Source organism: Mustela nivalis (assembly GCF_964662115.1).
Source record: "Mustela nivalis genome assembly, chromosome: 18".
Lineage (NCBI taxonomy): Eukaryota > Metazoa > Chordata > Mammalia > Carnivora > Mustelidae > Mustela > Mustela nivalis.
The window spans coordinates 52,082,555-52,102,767 of NC_139037.1; the positions used below are offsets into that span (position 1 = coordinate 52,082,555).

The 20,213-nt window shown below is 41.1% G+C and overlaps 1 protein-coding gene across 1 annotated transcript; it reads right to left on the bottom strand.

The window, feature by feature from the left end:
• Window positions 1-320: 320 nt before the first annotated feature.
• Window positions 321-19,080, bottom strand: LOC309852750 (uncharacterized protein). The gene is made up of 2 exons (XM_082709977.1): window positions 18,450-19,080; window positions 321-3,728 (listed from the first exon to the last, which is right to left on the bottom strand). Exon 2 carries the CDS (start codon window positions 3,655-3,657, stop codon window positions 1,573-1,575), a length of 2,085 nt encoding a protein of 694 aa, XP_082566103.1. The 5' UTR covers window positions 3,658-3,728; window positions 18,450-19,080; the 3' UTR covers window positions 321-1,572.
• Window positions 19,081-20,213: the final 1,133 nt, after the last annotated feature.

Genomic DNA, 20,213 nt, shown 5'->3' on the forward strand with positions numbered 1-20,213 from the left:
TCACTGAGGGAATGGATTCATAAGAATATTATTCTCTTCCATTACCAAATAGGTAACAGATAACACCAGTTGTGTACAACTTTCAGTAAAATGATATAGGGGCTGCCTGGGTGGCTCAGTAGTTAAGCATCTGCCTTCAGCTCAGGTCGTGGCCCCAGTCCTGGGATCTACCCCTGCATCAGGCTCCCTGGTCAGTGGGGAACCTCCTTATCCCTCTCTCTCTCCCCCTGCTTGTGTTCCCTGTCAAATAAAATCTTAAAAAAAAAAAATGAGATAGGTTCAGCTTGGTGGTAGAATAACACACCACTCATCACAAATTCATGTTAACATATTAAAAACCATTATGTTTGATTAATTGATGTACATGAAATTCACACATAGACTATGTTATGCATTTCAAATCCACTGTTACACTTGTTCAAAATACGGAATACAAGCATTAACCCCCATAGCTGATATCATGATGTGGAAGTGACTTCCTTAAGTTCCATTGCTGCTGACAGTCGCAACAGATGTGTATGTCCAGCTATATGGCATGGTAGGGAAGAGTTAGATAACCTCTTTCTGTTATCGGGGAGGATTTCTTCATTTCAATCGCATCCACTCCTATTCTCTAAAGATCGCTATTACGACGATACATCAGTAGTTAGCTGGTGCGCCACCTTTTTTTCCTTAAAGAGCAATCAGGAAAACGTGGTATGTCTAATATTCAGGAAGTTCTTTAGTTTTAGTAAATGGAGAAAAATATTGTTCTGAACACCTATTTCATGGCAGCTTACATCAATGCTATAACCCTAAGCAGTGTCTCCATTTAGATTTTCTTCGTTCATGTTTTGTATTACACCGTTCTCATCTTCCAAGGAAAATGTGGGATGCGTGAGTCCCCCCGAGGGCAGCAGGGCATCAAATGTCGTTGAAGGAGCACAAATCAGGCTCATGGATTCATGCACCCAGTACAAGTAAGTCAATCTCCAGAAGTGATTTGAGAATAAAGTACATTAATATTTGTTGGTGAAAAACATCAAAAAGGCTCAATATAACAAAAAGCACATCAAAACTAATTGTACCCTTGTAAAAACTCCCCCAATGAATCTTTCCAACGTAACAGCATATGCATTTTCCAAGTGTTTAACTTATCTTTTCCCTTGGACTAATAAGTACTGTCTGAATAGAGGGACTGATACACTCCTTTTACATGATATTTGTGACTTTTATTGACATTAGATGCTCAATCAGAGAGTTTTCTAATTATTTGTATGATTCAATTTACCTTCTTTAGCACTTTCTATGTTTGCAAATGTGTATATTAAAAAGAGGGTCTTTCCACAATCATCATCTTTCTAGTGTTTGAATCTAGTGTGCATTTTGGGACACTGAGTATAGACTGAATTCCAGTTAAAGGTCTCACCACATTCATCACATTTTACCATGTTGCTCCCATATGACTACGATGTGAGTTTCAGGGAGAGAGAGGGTGGACTTCTTTAGATGTGTATAGATATTTCCAGTTATATTGGATGCAAGGTCTGTGATGTAAGGGTTTTACAGTCCTTACTCCTAGTCTTTACATTTTTAAAGTTTCTTGCCAGTATGATTTCTGTGATGTACAGTAAGCGATGAGCTCTGGTGAAAGGCCTTGCCACATTCTTGGCATTTGTAAGGTCTCTCTCCAGTATGAATTCTGAGATGATTACTAAGGTTTGAGTGACACTTAAAGGCCTTGTTACATACTTGACATTTGTAAGGTCTCTCTCCAGTATGAACTCTGTGATGTTGAGTAAGGTGTGAGCGCTGTTTAAAGGCTTTGCCACATTCCTTACATTTGTAAGGTTTCTCTCCAGTATGAAATCTGAGATGATTACTAAGGGTTGAGTGACACTTAAAGTTCTTGTCACATTCTTGACATCTGTAAGGTTTCTCTCCAGTATGAATTCTGTGATGTCGAGTAAGGACTGAGTGCTGTTTAAAGGCCTTGCCACATTCCTTACATTTGTAAGGTTTCTCTCCAGTATGAATTCGGTGATGTTTACTAAGCAATGACCTCAGTGAAAAGGCCTTGTCACATTCTTGACATATGTAAGGCTTCTCTCCAGTATGAATTCTGTGATGTCGAGTAAGGTATGCCTGCTGGTTAAAGGACCTACCACATTCCTTACATTTGTAAGGTTTCTCTCCAGTATGAATTCTGTGATGTCGAGTAAGGTATGCCTGCTGTTTAAAGGACCTACCACATTCCTGACATTTGTAAGGTTTCTCTCCAGTATGAATTCTGTGATGTCGAGTAAGGTATGCCTGCAGGCTAAAGGACCTACCACATTCATTACATTTATAAGGTTTCTCTCCAGTATGAATTCTGTGATGTTGATCAAGGCGTGAGCTCTCCTTAAAGGCCTTGCCACATTCCTGACATTTGTAAGGTTTCTCTCCAGTATGAATTCTGTGATGTCGAGTAAGGTGTGCCTGCTTGTTAAAGGACCTACCACATTCCTTACATTTGTAAGGCTTCTCTCCAGTATGAATTCTGTGATGTTGAGTAAGGTTTGACTGCTGACTAAAGGACCTACCACATTCCTTACATTTGTAAGGTTTCTCTCCAGTATGAATTCTGTGATGTTGAACAAGTGTTGAGCAAATTTTAAAAACTTTGCCACACTCTTTACATTCATAGAGTTTCTTTCCAGTATGGATTTGCCTATGTTTCCTTAGAGATGAGCGGTACTTGAAGGTTTTACAACATTCTTCACATTTGTATGGTTTCACTTCAGTACTCATTTGCTGATGCTGAGATTGGGTTGAGTGCCAGTCAAAGACTTTACCATATCCCTTAAAAATGGGTGTTTTCTCTCCACTAGGGATCATCTTCTTTCTACTTAGTCTTGATGACTGACTAAATGTGGGACCACGTTTAGCGTATCTGAATGGGTTTTTGGCCTCAAGAATTCTCTGATCATCACCAATATTGGAGGACTGCTGAGGACCATTCTCACACTGACTGGATTCATCAGGATTTTCTCCCAAATGGATACTCTCATGTGTAATAAGGTTAGACCTCTGATGAAAGACTTCCCCACATTTATAACATTCATACTGGTTCTCTGAAAACTGAGTCCTCACACGTCTCTGAACACTGCAGCCCTGGTTAAGTGTTTTCTCAGATTCAGGGCACTGAGCATTGCTGTCTCCATTGGAAGGGCTCTGGTCATTCTGGAGGGTCGACTCCTCAGTGAAGCCTCTCTCATATGGATCCCGCTTAACATTTTGTTCTTCATTATTCAATCTCTGATTTTCAGAAGTATCTGATGGGGTCAGTCCAATCCCGTTTTGAAAATGGTTCCAATCATTGTTTTCAGCACAGACTAGATAACTTTCCAGATTGTCCAAACTGTCTTTCTGCAAAGAGCTGTGTTGGAATACTTGAATGGAGCTCTTGCTGACAGAAACACACTGCTTTGTGGAAGCAGCTGACTTAAAAAGGGAGGTTTTCCACGATGTTTTATATCTTTCACTATTCGGGTCATTTTGAGTCTTATTAGATGCCGTTGCCTCAGATGGGCTATGTCCTTCATGGTATCCTTGATGCCCTTCCCTCTCCCTATTACCATCCCAGTCTGTCATTAAGTATACATTTTCAAGAGCACTATTTTTGTATCTACTCATCGTCACTTTTTGGAAAGAAGCTTCTATGCTCGGCTTTTGCAGGAAATTCTGAATGTCATGTGAAGATTTGGCTGAAAGATATCAAATAAGAAAAAAGGAAACTCATTGAACTTACTACTTTCAGATGAATATACTGATGATTTGTAACATACAAGCTTCCAGTCAATCAGAGAGTGTCACAAAGATGGCTGGGAAGGAATCATCAGAATTTCCTTCTTCCATGGACACCCTACCTTGGAACACAACATACTGACCACATACCCTAATAGATAATTCTGTGATACTGTCATGTTTTAGCACAAGTCCCTTCCTGCATCTCAAATAATCTGAAAAAGTGCCACATGAGCGTAAAATTAGAAGGATGGTTATTTAAACATAAAACTGAAATGAACCGGGATGCCTGGGTGGCTCAGTTGGTTAGGCAGCTGCCTTCGGCTCAGGTCATGATCCCAGCGTCCCGGGATCGAGTCCCACATCGGGCTCCTTGCTCCTCAGGGAGCCTGTTTCTCCCTCTGACTCTGCCTTCCTCTCTGTCTGCCTGTGCTCGCTCTCGCTCGCTCTCTCTCTGACAAATAAATAAATAAAATCTTAAAAAAAATAAAAAAATAAAAAACTGAAATGAACCAAATAGAAAAAAATCCAACATATTCAATAGGTCAAGATTGTAAGCTTCTCCTCTATGATCAGAAATGAGGTAATGAAGTAACACTACCACTGCCTTTCAACATGGTACTGGACATTCTAGTCAGAACTGGGGAAGAAAAACCCCATGAAAAGAATCCAAACTAAAAAAAGAAAAAGTAAAATTATCTGTGTTCACAGATGACATGATCTATAAAAGACCCTAAAGAATCTTAATTTAATTTTTCTGTGCTCTTTTTCTATTGTTTGTATTGTTTATTTCTGCTAAACGTTGTCTACAACACTTTCCATTTTCAATTCTTTTTTTATGCAATACATAGCTGAGTTTAAAAAAAAGAAAAAAAAAGAGCTGGAAGGGTGCTTGAGGGGCTTGGTGGGTTAAGCCTCTGCCTCCAGCTCAGGTCATGATCTCAGGGTCCTGGGATCAAGTCACGCATTGGGCTCTCTGCTTGGCAGGGAACCTGCTTCCTCCTCTCCTCTCTCTACCTACTTGTGATCTCTGTCTCTCAAATAAATAAACAAAATCTTTAAAAAAAGAAAAAAAAAAAAAAGAAAAACTTATCTTTCCATGAGAAACAAGGAAAGGAAAAAACTTAGATGAAATTTAGCAGTACAAGGAAGTAACAAAGATAAATCTGAAATAAATAAAATAGAGACAAGAATAGTAACAGAACAATGAATGAAATGCCCAGTTTACCTGAAATACTAAAACTGGCTGTGCTTTAACTTGGTCAGCATTTATATACTACCAAATCAGATAATTTAGGAATAAAAACAATAACAATAGATAATTCCTAAAATTGCACAAGTCACTAAGACTGAATTATCTACCCTCTACCAAATAAATGGGAACTCTTCTTACACCAGAAACAGGAATTTAAGTTATATTTGGAAACAAAACTCTCCCAGCACAGAAAAGCCCAAGACCTAGGGATGTTACAACATTTGATGCAGTCACTGAGTTCCCTAAGTCAAATCTCTCTCTTGCTCAGATTATTTTCCTTTTTTGTGTCCTTGAGGTCAGAAAGTCCTTCCCCTGTTGCCTCCAGCTAGCTGTTTATTGCATCAATCCTGTATTCAATCTCATTTATTGCATTGATTTTTAAATTTTTTTATTATTTTTTAAATTTTTTTAAAGATTTTATTTATTTATTTGACAGAGAGAGAGATCACAAGTAGGCAGAGAGGTAGGCCGAGAGAGAGAGGAGGAAGCAGGCTCCCCGCTGAGCAGAGAGCCTGATACGGGACTCGATTCCAGGACCCTGAGATCATGACCTGAGCCAAAGGCAGCGGCTTAACCCACTGAGCCACCCAGGCGCCCCTCATTTATTGCATTGTTAATCTCATTTATTTTTTAAAAAATTTATTTATTTGAGAGAGAAAGAGGATGAGTAGGAGCTACCGAGGGAGAGGGAGAGTATCAAGTAGCACACTGAATGTCGACACTGACACTGGATCCTAGGATCCTGAAATCACTACCTAAGCTTAAACCAAGAATCAGATATAATTGAGACACCCATATGCTCCATTTTTTCCCCTCTTAACTCTTGCCTCTGTGGTAAAGTTCTCAGCACTCTTTTCTCACCTGTGAGTATCCCTATGATTGTTGCCTTTAATTCTCCATTGCGTATGTTACTGACAACCGCTTCCCTCGATCTCTGACCATGGCCGTATTTTTTTGTTTCTTTTGGGATAAATTCTTCCATCATGGCATTTTGTCTAAGTCTGCCTTCCTCTCTGTGTTAGAAAAGCCAGTGATGTGTCCTGCTACATCCTTCTAGTCAGTGGTCTGCAGAGGCTCTCCTTGCCTTCTGTAGACAGTATTTGCTCCCTGGTCTGAATGTGGTCAGTTTTACCTAGGTGAGCTCTGGTCTGCTTGTGAAATGAGACCTGAAATCACCTTCACCAGAATGGAGGTTGTGCAGAACTCTCTGCTCAGGAGATGTGGTGTGGGCAGGGGCCCACCTTTCTGGGCCTGAGGTAAGCTAGACTGAGATGGTCAGTCCAACCAGAGCACAGGGGACTGGGGCTTAGGAAGCAAGCCAGACAGCCAATGTCCTCACTGACTGGGACACTGGGACACTGCTCTGAGATTATGCTACAGGGCAGGAGAAGGAAATGCTGCCATCTAACTCCTGTGTTCTTAGACAGATATCCCACTGAACGTTTCCTCACAGGGAAACACTCCTAGACTAGTGAATACTCTTCCCACTGTGTCCCCCAGTCATTCTTCTGATCTCTGTCTGCAGGTTGTCTGTACCCAGGTTGCTTGCCTTCCTTCTCTCCAGGAGTAGCACAGCACCTTCTTGGCTCTATCCCAGCCAAGTCTGCTGACCTTTAGAACTCTAGGCAAGGGATTGCTGTGCTAGTTCCAAGAACTCATGAAATTCAACCCCTCTTGTTTTGCACACCAGGGGCTTTGGAGAAACATCCTCCTGTGCTTTCCCTCTGTCATACCACTTTCCCCACAACCAGGGATGCCTGCCTTCCATAGCACTGTAATTCTTCCCTCCCTCAACCATGTCTCCAAACTTTCTGCCATCTATGATGTGGCGTCTTCTCTCCTGTAACTTGGGGAGTATGATCTGTCAGTCTTCATGGCCATCTCTGGAGTACCGAGGGTGATTTGGTTTTATCTAATTGTGTTCCTGAGATGTGATGTGTCTAGTGCCCCCTATTACAAGGCCATTTTCCTCTCCTGGGAATCCTTGTTAGAGCGCTGTGAAAAGAAGTGCCTGGGTGGCTCAGTGGGTTAAAGCCTCTGCCTTTGGCTCAGGTCATGATCCCAGGGTCCTGGGATTGAGCACTGCATTGGGCTCAGTAGGGAGCCTGCTTCCCCCTCTCTCTCTGCCTGCCTCTCTGCCTACTTGTGATCTCTGTCTGTCAAATAAATAAATAAGATCTTTAAAAAAATTAAAAAAGGGTGCCTGGGTGGCTCAGTGGGTTAAGCCACTGCCTTCGGCTCAGGTCATGATCTCAGGGTCCTGGGATTGAGTCCCGCATAGGGCTCTCTGCTCAGGAGGGAGTCTGCTTCCCTCTCTCTCTCTGCCTGCCTCTCTGTCTACTTGTGATCTCTCTCTGTTAAATAAATTAATAAAATCTTTTAAAAAAAAAGAAAAAGAAAAAGAAACCTGTGTAAACTTAAAAAATTTAAAACACTGAAGAATACAAACCCAACACATAAAAAATTTGTTGTTTCTACATAAAAAAGAATTCCAAAAGTAAAGACATAATACATTCAGAGGAACATCCCCCCAAATAAAATGCTTATAATTCAACATAATGATATCAAATCTGGAACAATGAAAACTATAAAATAGTGTGCAGGAATTGAAAGAAGAAATAAGTGGAAACACATCGATGTTCCTCCACTCAAATACTTAAGACTATTGACCTATCAATAAAACTTCAATTGACCTGCAGATTTAATGTGCTCTCTATCAAATTCCCAATGCTATTTTTTGCAGAAAGAACAAAATGCACCCTAACTTTACATGGATGTCACAGGATAACACATACCCAGAATAATCTGGAAAATGAACAGCACACATCATGATTTAAGGCATACTGTAAAGTCACAGTTATCAAAATAATATACTACAGATATAAAGATAAGCACAGAATAAGGGATGAGTGTAGATGATCTAGATATATATTTCTCCAATGTTACTGTGTATGACAATCAACTGAGGCCTTGTTAAAATTCATATTCTGATTCCGTTTTCTGGGTTGGGTCTAAGTTTCTATATTTTTCACAAGTGTGCAACTGATGCCCATATTTTCAATTCCACAGTTCTAAATTCCATAAATGAATGAATGAATAAATGATGGATGGATGGATGAATGAATGAATGAATAAATAAAATAAAAATAAAAAGTAAAATAAAATAAATATCATGGGTGGGACTGCATCAGTGGCTCAGTTGGGTAAGCATCTATTTTGGCTTAGGTCGTGATCTCAGGGTTTTGGGACTGAGCCCCACAGCACGCTTTGTGCCTCTTTAGAGACACATGAAGAATGGAGAGAAATCAAAGAGTAGTTAGGTCTAAGATCATGGCAATGGGAATCCGTCACAAGAAACGACTTGTGTAAGCAACTGCAAAGAAAGTATAGTACATTTTCAGAATACATTTCAATATGTTAGTGATGTTGTGGGGGGAAAAAAGAATAGAAAACCTCAGTAACTGCAGAAACCATATAGCACATTGATTTTTAATACACTTCTGATTGAAATTGTAAAAATAATAAGGTGTTTAGAGAAACACAAATCATTCTATCTCTCTGGGCTTGCTATAAGAAGAAAATTCTGAAACCAATAAAAAAAAAAACTAACCATGAAGGATGAAATGATGAATTAGATTCCAAAAATATTAATAATTTCTTTGCATCACAATCTTAAGAGATAGAAATAGGAGTACAGTGATAGAGGAGACAAAGAACTCATTCTCATAATATATGCAGAACTACAAAGACTAAAGAAAAAAATACCATAACAGAAAAAAAGGGGCACAGTAAGTAAGACACTTTGACAAAGAGATTATCCATAGGTTAATACCCAACTTCATACTAGTAGAGAGTAACAACAAAACAAAAAAGCAAATAAAACCACAACTTAGTAACATCACTTGCTAACCCAAAGCCCGACACCAAAATCACATAAGCTACCAAGTTTTAGAAGGCACACAGATAAGCCAGAAATCCTAGGAATCACTGCTGGTGTGTGTGAACAATGGTACAAGTTTTGGGGGGAAGGGTTTGGTAGTATCTATTAAAACTGAACATATCTAACCTAAGTACCCGGATTCCAGTCCCACATCAAACAGCCAGCAGATATGTATACATCTTCCACTGAAAGACAAATCATAAGATTTTACACGTCAGTACTAGTCATGACAGGCCTGCACAGAGAACCATCCCCCTCCTGTTAACAATAGAATGAGGCAGCTGGTATCCACATAACGGAACGGGATTGCTCCACTCTAATGAATGATGCACAGTAACATGCAGGAAAACCAACCAATTCACAAATACTGAGAAAGAAAAAAAAGCCGAATACAAGAGTCCCCATTGCCTGATGATATTTCCACAAAGTAAAAAAGGGAGCACAGCAATCCCTTGCCTTAGTCACTGAAATGGTGCTGAGATTAGGGGGAAAGTTACTGAGACCTCAACAGGGATTCAGAGGACAATATTGTGTTTCATGACCTCAAAGGCTTATACAGATGAGATCAGTCTGTGATATTCCATGAAGCTGTTTGCTTGTGATCTGCACACGTGACGTGACCTTTCTTTTTTTTTTTTTTTAAGATTTTGTTTATTGGGACACCTGGGTGGCTCAGTTGGTTAAGCAGCTGCCTTCGGCTCAGGTCATGATCCCAGCGTCCCGGGATCGAGTCCCACATCGGGCTCCTTGCTCCGCAGGGAGCCTGCTTCTCCCTCTGCCTCTGCCTGCCATTCTGTCCGCCTGTGCTCGCTCTCTCTCCCTCTCTCTCTGATAAATAAATAAATTAAAAAAAAAAAAAGATTTTGTTTATTTATTTGACAGAGATCAGAAACAAGCAGAGAGGCAGGCAGAGAGAGGGGGGAAGCAGGCTCCCCACCAAGCAGAGAACCCAATGTGGGGCTTGATCCCAGGACCCCGAGACCATGACCTGGGCTGAAGGCAGAGGCTTAACCAACTCAGCCAACCAGATGCCCCAATAAATAATTTGTTAAAAATTAAATTAAAAATAGAAACAAAAGCCATATCATCAAAAACATAGATGTAAGTATGAAAAATATACATATACTGACAAACTGAAATTAAAGTAGGAAGGAATTTCACACTGTGACTAGATTTCAAATGCATGCTTTAAAAAAAATGCATGCTTTTATTTCTAGCTGAAGCAGTATGTTACTGGAAACAGAATGGTCACAAAGAATGAACTGTAGAATTTTTATTTTAAATATGAACACAAGGAAACACAAGAAACAAAGAGTTAAAAAAATAGATAAAGTCTAAGGAAAAACATAAAACAACTCAGTAAATGCAAACCCAACCTCCACTGGAACACTGGACATAAATAAAAAAAAATATTAACGGTAACAGTAAACTCTGCTTGAATGTATTTCACTGGAGTTTTCCTGGAGCATTAACTAGAACACAAGATAAAATCAAAAAACAACACAGAACAAAAATATATTCCACAACCAATCAAATAACCCGCATCACAATATGCATATTGTATAATCTTTAGCATGAAAGGAGTTTATCCCTGTTACTATTAGTTTAATCTTTCAATATCAAATGTTACACTATGTAAATATTCTACTTCATGGATGACAAACATTTGTGTGCATATTTATATACAGAAACGTAAAAATATACACACATAAACACTGGCATATAGAGAAATATGTTTAGCTTGAAACACAAAACCGTCCATCACAGAGGGATGACGACATCAAACTAGCACCTGTCTGCATCAGACCTCCATGGCAACTCTCAGTACTCAGTGGTGAGGCCAAAGTAGCCCCTGAATCCCAGAGACCAAGAGGGTCATTAAAAAAGTAAGAGGAGTGATTTCACTTTGATTACAAGGCTCCTCCTTATGGCCAGCACAGCCCTACCATGAAGGACCAAAACGAACTACAATTGCTCCACCAAGAAAAACCCCCCGTGGGCATCCAGCATTCCCCAAATGGCAGGCCCCTTTCTGGGTGGCCAAATGAGATCTCACGTCATGGGGAACCCTGGGAGGAATCTGGTGCTGGACCAGAGGACCACAGAGACACGGGCAAGGTGGGCAGGGCTACAACGACCAGTGATCAAGGGCACCTCGGGCTCAGTCAGTTAACTGTCTGCCTTCATTTGGCTAAGGTCGTCATGATCCCGGGGTCGTGGGATGGAGCCCTGCCTCAGGCTCCCTGCTCAGCGGGAAGCCTGCTTCTCCCTCTCCCTCTGCCTAGCTCCTCCCACCTATGCTCCTTCTGACAAATAAATAAACCTTAAAAGAATAAAAAGGTGATCAGATCTTGGAATACTGCCAGACTAGACTGTGTCCCGCCGTGCAGTCACACCGAGAGACCCCAGGGACTCTGCTCATGTGCAGGGCTAGATGGAACTTCCTGGTCAAGGTTTGTCACCAGCTAGGCTTGTGTTTGGTCATTGCCAACACACTGCACTAGAGCATTAAGGACATTCTATCCCTCTGTCTGGGCAGGCCTGCAAACAGGCAGTCACTTTCTACTGCTGACCATAGCTTCCGCTGCTATCATATCAGGATGCCTGAACATAGGCCCTGGGCGAGCACAGAGCCCAATTCATATGGCTACTGAGGAGAGCAGTGAGCCAGTAGCATGGCCCAAGTGTGGAGCATAACGTCTCTCTGCAGGATGACCAGTGAACTTGTGTTGAACAGTGAACTGGGGCGGTCTCAGAGCCCAACCTACTGTACTCTTTCTGCAACAGAGAATGGACTTCAGTCCTGCCAATGTCTGTACATAACCTGGGGATCTACCTGACCGGGGACATGCCAGCACTGGCTTGGAAAACACTCGGGCCCACAGCTGCCAATGGGTACATATCTGACCCTCTGTGAACACAGAAAATAACATTAGCAACCAAATTACTGCAAATGTTTAAACTAAAAGTTGCCATGGTCCCTGGGATACCTCTAGAATGAATGACAGATGACTGAGGCTAAAACTTCTCAAATGTGCCTTCATTCCATTCCAGTAAAGGGAAAGGTACAGATAGCAGTGTGAGCAATTCCGCAGGATTCCAGGGACCATCTGAAGCAGACAGACCACTGTAGTTTTCACACGCATGCAGGCTACTCAGCTTTCTTCTGAGGTTCAAAAGCTACATTCAAATGGAGAGCATTCAGCATGGAACAGGACTGCTGGGCTACCTTTTTCATGGAAAATAAAATCTAAAATATTCACCAAAGTCTCACATATTCCTCTGCATAATACCTACAATGTATGTCCCATGGTTACTAATGCTTTATCTATATGTTTTTTTAAGATTTTATTTATTTATTTGATAGAGAAAGAGAGATCACAAGTGGGCAGAGAGGAAGAGGGGGTGGGGACCAGGCCCCCTGCTGAGCAGAGAGCCCAATGCAAGGCTTGATCCCAGGACCCTGAAATCATGACCTGAGCTGAAGGCACAGGCTTACCCCACTGAGCCACTCAGGTGCCAGTTGCTTTATCTATTTTAATGTATTTAATATCCTTAATTCTGTGTGTTAGTGCTAATGTTATTGTCCTTTTACTGGCAGAAATGGTTTAGATACAAGAAGCTTGAGTGAATGTCTCAATATTTGTAGACTCAGGGTTTGACCCTGGATACCCTGCACATCAACACGAGGCACCCCGGTCCAATGCTCTTCCAGAAGGTGACTCATGCTTGCATTCTTTTTCATCTTCAACATGTAGCGGTTGAACCAGAAGCCCTCACATGGAGCAGGTTCCCTAAACTGCGACTTCAAAGTGAAAATTCCAGCTCAAACCACACACATGTAGCCTGAGTGGCTTTCCGGTTGACTACTTAAGACTCAGAGGTCAGGTGTCCAAAGTCAAAACACAGGGAAGGCCCAGCACACACAGGAGTCCACTTTCACACGTGGAGATTATGGACCTGTCCCCTGACTACATTTTGCATAGGCTAATACCCTTTCTGAGGAAGTGAGCTCTAAATGTGTCCCCAGACACTGGTTCTCAACATCTGTTCCCTGGACAGGGACCTGAGAATGCGTAAGAAAAGAAATTCAGGAGTTACACCCCAGACTTATTGACATGGTAATATAGGAATAGGCAAAGCAATCCAAGATTTCCAACTGTCCTGGTGATTCTGATGCAGGCAAAATCTGATTACCTCTGAAGGAAATGTCATGGGTCCTCCCAGAGTTGTCCACAGATAAGTCACTCTCAGAATCCCTCTATGCTTGTGATCATGCTACTGTTGTGACATACACTTAGACAACTCACACACAACATACACAACACACACTTTCTTTTTTCATAAATTAATCTGACTCTAACAAAGACTATCTTGGCTTCCTTCTTTTCCATCTCTGCTTTCTCTCAATACTCTCCTTGAGCTTTCTGGGATCACCCCAAACACACCTCTGGTCCCATTCTTGTATAAAGGCAACATAATTAAAATGAAGGGGCACTTATGTAAATATTTTATCAACTAAGTTATGACATACACACGAGACATTGATACATGTCATGTATTATATTGAGATGGCATCCACCATTTTCACTGTAAATCTGTTGATGATGATTTTTACTGTTAGACCATAAATAATTGCAGGCTTAAGGAGCTCATCAGCATTCAATTTGCATGCAGCATAAAATCCATGTGCATTAAGATTAAGGATACTCTAAATTTTAGCATATTTTTAAAAAACAGTTTCAGTGCAAAGTGTGATTACCTTTCTCTCAGATGCTGTGAACCAGTTCACAGAGCAAGAGCCATTTGCAAACATCTCTATGTCCACCTCTGCTACACTTCCACATTTCTACTTAGACTGACTCCTATGACAGAGTTCTGGTCAACGGCATAGAGGGATTCTGAGAGTGACTTATCTGTGGACAACTCTGGGAGGACCCATGACATTTCCTTCAGAGGTAATCAGATTTTGCCTGCATCAGAATGCAGGCATGGTGGAGTAGGCCTTGGGGAGGATGGCCTTCCCTGAATGAACACGAAGAGGCATGTATGTATACATGCATGTATGTATACATAACACAAAATACACATCTTCTTTTCTATGCATACACATCAGTCTTTTCTTTTTTTTTTTTTAATTTTTTTCAACTTTTTAAAAAAGATTTTATTTATTTATTTGACAGAGAGAGCGATCACAAGTAGGTAGAGAAGCAGGCAGAGAGAGAGGGGGATGCAGGCTCCCTGCAGAGGACCCTGAAATCATGACCGGAGCTGACGGCAGAGGCTTCACCCACTGAGCCACCCAGGTGCCCCACACATCAGTCTTTTCTTGGTAGACCTGACCACAAAGTAACAGGTATTGAAAAATGCATTATTATCCCTCCAATGTTAAATGTGAGGATAACATGTACTTAATCTGATTAGTTTCTACAACTGATGCAAGTCCTCTTTCCACTCAGGTTAGGAGGACTGTAGGGACAGCATGGGCTGTGAAACAACATAGGGACAGCTAGCCCCCAAATTGGGTAGGCTGTCTGAAGCAGAAATGGTCACTGCTGATGATTCCCTTATAACCAAGTGATTCATGAATCCGTGAAGAAAGCATCTTACTTCTCTGAATCCTAGAACACCCTCACCATTCTCAAGTCCCCATCTCTGTCACATTTGCTCATCACAAGTAGCTTCCTAAGGCCTTGCAGTGACCAAAGGGAGCTCCCTACAGAACTTGCCCACATCAAGAATTCTCCATATTTGGTGTTTTGTAGGACTTTTCTTCCTCTCAAACTAGGTCATCATCATGTTTTATCTGTCCTCACAACTCTCTCAGTGCCAAGTGTCTAAATCAATCCTGTGGCCCACTGATGGTGTTTTCCAAAGCTTCCAATGAAGCGGTAATGACAATGTATTTAAATCTGAGATATGGCCTCAAATTATCTTGTTACCAATGATTTACTAATAAACTAGAAAATTCCATGGTACTTCTAAGGAGCTACAAGAGCCTGTGTGACTTGGGGGAGGAAAGAGCAGTGACGATGGTGCCTCCATAGCATAGAAAGGAAGGTCAGCTCTGATGCCTACACATCACCAGAATGGAAATAAGGAGACAGAAGAACTGGAGATGATTTGGAAAGGAAACGAGAAAAATTTACATTTCTAAATTCAGTCAGTAGCACAGCCTTGTTCAAGGGTCCTCTCCCACATGAAGAATTCGTGCCAAAGCTCTAGCCTAGATGTGTTTCATCTCTTACCCTGAGCTACATCATCACTCCCCCCCCCCCATTTTTTAAAGACTTGATTCATTTATTTAACAGAGAGAGAAGGAGAGGGTGAGAGCACAAGCAGATGGAGTGACAGGCAGAGGGAGAAGCAAAGCTCCCTGTTGAGCAAGGAGCCCGATACGGGACTCGATCTTGGGACTCTGGGATCATGATCTGAGCAGAAGACAGAGGTTTAACCCACTGAGCCACCCAGGCGTCCTGAAGTCTCTACGTTTTCACCTAATCAAACTGTTACAGTGAAGTGAGCAACCTGGATGATGTCACTTCCAAGAAAGGAAGATTACTTCTCCAATCACAAAGGAAAGAATGAATGTTATCAATTAAACTACATGGAATATCATATGCTCCCTGGAGAATTACTCCCATGTGCACATTAAATTCTGAACACCAAGTCATTTCATGCAAACTGTTCTTAAAATCCTTGAGATTTTAAGATTATGCAGATTGGAAGAGAAGCAGAGTGGATCCTGCAAGAGTTAACACTCAGGTACACAAGATAGGATTTACATGCAGAGAGTCTCAAACCAAGATACTCGAGATTTAGGAACTATAAGTTCCGTACTATTCCTTTTTTTTTTTATAAAGATTTTTATTTATTTATTTGACAGAGAGAGAGATCATAAGTAGACAGAGAGGCAGGCAGAGAGAGGAAGGGAAGCAGCCTCCCTGCTGAGCAAAGAGCCCAATTCGGGGCTCAATCCCAGGACCCTGAGATCATGACCTGAGCTGAAGGCAGAGGCTTTAACCCACTGAGCCACCCAGGCGCCCCAGTTCTGTACTATTCCTAACATGAATATATAATACTTTTGCTTGCTAGGATATCATCAGTTTTGAAACCTGGAAATGTGCTCCTCAGAACCAATATTCCTTTTCCTTCTGAAGACACAGGTGTGATACATACCTATATGTGCTTCCTCTTAGTTGGTGCTGTTACTCGAAAATCTATCTTTAGGGAGCCTGGGTGGCTCAGAGGGTTAACCCTCTGCTTTTGACTCAGGTGGTGATCTCAGGGTCTTGGGATCCAGCCCTGTGTCGGGCTCTCTGTTCAGTGGGGAGCCTGCTTCCCTCTCTCTCTCTGCCTGACTCTCTCCCTACTTGTGATCTCTCTCTCTCTGTCAAATAAATAAAATCTTTACAAAAATTACTTTCAGTTCAAGAAAGTGTTTCTCTCATGCAAGGAAAATATAATTTCACCAATAGATGATGAAATGAATTCTATTGTTATGACAACTCCACAGACATGATACAACATACACTGACCACTGACCAATGAACTACGCAAGAGGAGTAACATAGTATGTATGCGTAATATTGATACAGACCAATACATACATAATTTTTTGGCAAAGGGCCTAAAAGTGATTTAGATTTGAGGAAAACACATTGTCTTAAAATCTATTGAGTTAAAAATTGTCACCCTATAATAATATAATAAAATAAAACAGGTAAAAAGGAAACCCAGACGACTTTGTGATATGGGAAGTCCAAGACAAAAAGAAGCACATGATCATGGAATTGCAAAACCAGAGTAAGTCCAAATTTAATCCAAAACATTTTACTTAAAAAGGATGAGTTATTTAAAAAGAAAACCACCGTGTAACTGTATTTTTAGACTGTGACTGTGACCCCATAAAAAACAAGCAGTGGAATTATTGGCATGTCTTCATGGACAGTCAAATTGCAATGAATAGTCATTAATATCAACCAGAAAAACATCTAATGAAAAATTTTACCAATAAGGACTTACAAGACATTAAAAATATATCATGTTATTAACAGAGTCCTCTTTTGATGCAGAATGTATAATTCATTCTGTAGAACAGCAAGCAAAATCATTTCATTTCCAGATGAAAAATACCTAAAATATACTGACAAAGACTTTACATAAGTATTTGGATGAATTCACGTATATTCTGAAGAAAGCAGAACAAAAATCTAATGACTGACCTTCCCTGATGTAAAACTACATTTATAAACAGAAGTTTTTCTTAAACATGGGGACTATACTAATGATCTACCTCACTTCTTATAAAGCAAATGCCCATGTCCTATCAGGATTTGGGATTTAAGAAACATCAGAAATAAATCTCGGGGTGCCTGGGTGGCTCAGTGGGTTAAGCCTCTGCCATTGGCTCAGGTCATGATCTCAGGGTCGTGGGATTGAGCCCTGTATTGGGCTCTCTGCTAGGTGGGGAGCCTGCTTCCTCCTCTCTCTCTCTGCCTACGTGTGATCTCTGTCTGCCAAATAAATAAATACAGTCTTAAAAAAAAAAAAAAAGAAATGAATCTCAACTACAACTAATTAAAAAATAAAAACACATGGCAAAGTCACAATAACTATATTTATTTATATTTGTATATATATAAATATATATATATTTATATAAAATAGTCATTTTATATAAAATGAAATTATGAAATGATGCAATTATTAATAAATAAAGCAACAACTGAGACTGTATTATAGGCTACAAATGTTGAGTTCCAAATGTTCTAGCCCCCCATGGCATTATTTAGGTATGAATTCTAGGAAACAAACATACATTACATTACTTCACCACTGAGGAATGGAATACAGAGTGGAAAAATTTCTACTATTAGTTCATACAGAACTTACCTGGCAGGGGAGATACCAGGATCAAGTTCATATGAAGTAAAACCAACTTTTGAAAGGGAGTAAAGGATCAGACCTTGTCATTTCAGGGACGTACTTTCTGATCTGATAATGCTACTGAGTCTCAATTTTGTATAGTTCAGATTAAAGCCTCCATAACATTGGAAAGCATAAATCAAGAAAACATGGGATGTCTGTCTCCAGTGCTCCCAGCATTCCTGCACCAAATCCCATTATGCCCACCACTACCCTCACATGTACCTCCCATGAGGCAAAACAGAACTTACAAAGGACTCAACACTAAGGTTTTTAGAAATAAAGTGACTTCCCTGGGTCCCTCATGGCAATGGAGAAGCTCTCAGATCATGGAGGCCCTCCCACTCCCAGGGCAGTTGCCTCGCCCTCACTACAGCACTCGAGCTGAAGGAGAATCCCTAGAGAATGTAACAGCCTGATAATCTTGGATAGCAGATGTCCCTCAGTGACAGGGAGACCAGCACCACCAGGCTTCCTAAACTAATCTCCATTCAAGGAAATCTCCTCCTTCACGTTTGGATGTCACCTCTGTCACCCACTTCATTCATTCCCACCTACCTGGATGGATGACTACTGTCTCCTTTCTTATCACATCCCAGAGCTGCTGCTTTTGTTCTAAAAAGGAGACAAAGTCTGGATTGGATGTAATGAGGCCTGTTTTTTATAAAAAAAGAAAGTGAGTATCACTGGAGATTCTTTCAATCACAGTTGTGCTTGGTAGAGAAGAGAGGAAACTGCAGAATTCTAGAAAAACATTTCCCACATCCTGTTGCTCAACAGCCCCTTTCGAACACACGGGAAGTACTTCCAACATTCACGTCCTGACCTCCACTTCCACGTACTACCTACACAACAGTGAGTGGAAACTGGAGTAGAAGACGTGGGCAGAACCATTTTATGCCACTCAGTGTTTAGAATGACCAGGAATCTACAGAAGTGATGAAGAAGGGGAAGCTAGAGCTGAAAAGGACACATCAGGAAGATTTCTCTCTCCATCTACAAATCCCAACTTATTTCCCTTTTTGCCTGGATCTGAATTCCAGTCACTCACACAGGAATCTTCCAAGACACAGTCTTCACAAGAAGGAACAAAACCCAGAGTGGGGTTTGGAAATCTGGAAGGATTTATTCTCACCCAAGAAGACAAGGTGTCCATAATTCTCTAACATCACATCCCTTTACAGTTGCCACTAAGTGTGGGTCAGGCATCCCCACTCCTCCTCAGAGAATTCTATGGCCACATTTCTGAAGGTCAGCTGTCCCTGCAATAAATACCACAGTCACCAAGTGGCCACTGGCAGACTTCACGATGGTCCCCAAGATGAAAGGAGTTAACGTCACCAGCCAGACCCAAGACCTGACCTTCTCTGGTTACATGTTTGTACCCTCTAACCTCTAACCCAGATTTTACTTACCCTCATGTTTCCACCTTATCTTTTACCTCATTCAACCCCCCTCCCCCACCGTCTCCTGCAAAACAAACGGAAACTATCCAACAAAAGTACAAACTGTCCTGAGGAAGAGCTTAGGCTGGCCCAGTTTAAGCTTAAGCCCAGACTCACACCTAAGCAGATGTACCAAGGGGTAACCCATGGAGTGATTTATAGAGCTCCCTTTATTTTAGTATTAAAATCTCCACCCAAAAAGGAACTCAAAGATCATGTACATAACATACAAAGTATGTGCAGAAGTGGTTTGTGGTTTTTTTTTCTTTAAGTTTTATTTATTTGACAGAGACAGCGAGAGAGGGAACACAAGCAGGGGGAGTGAGAGAGGGAGAAGCAGGCTCCACATGGAGCAGGGAGCCCGATGTGGGGCTCGATCCCAGGACCCTGGGATCGTGACCTGAGATGAAGGCAGATGCTTAATGACTGAGCCCCCCAGAGGCCTGAGAAGTTTTTTTCTTGAGACTCTTGTGTCACCTTTTGCCCAGCTCTACACAAGACCAGACTCCACTTTCTGAACATCCACCCTAACCCCAAGTAACAGGAAATCCTTCCCACTTGCTCTGTCAGTGTCTTATTTGGAACTTATTCCCAGTGAAGCACCCCGCCTTTTTTTTTTTTAAAAGGCAAATCAAGTTTCCATTGTGTGACCACCATCACCCCATCCCTGTGTACTTTCTGTGACTCACCAAGCAGTGAACCCATGTTAGTCCCATTTTATTAGGACAACTTGTTCTGCCCTCAAGACTATCCTCCTTTGTACAGGAAGATAATTATTAACTCAGTAAGAGTCGCTAATGTATTCTCTGGCTTTGAGGTAAGAGGACGACACAGAATCCACAAAATCAGTATAATACTGTGTGTTCATCCAAAACAA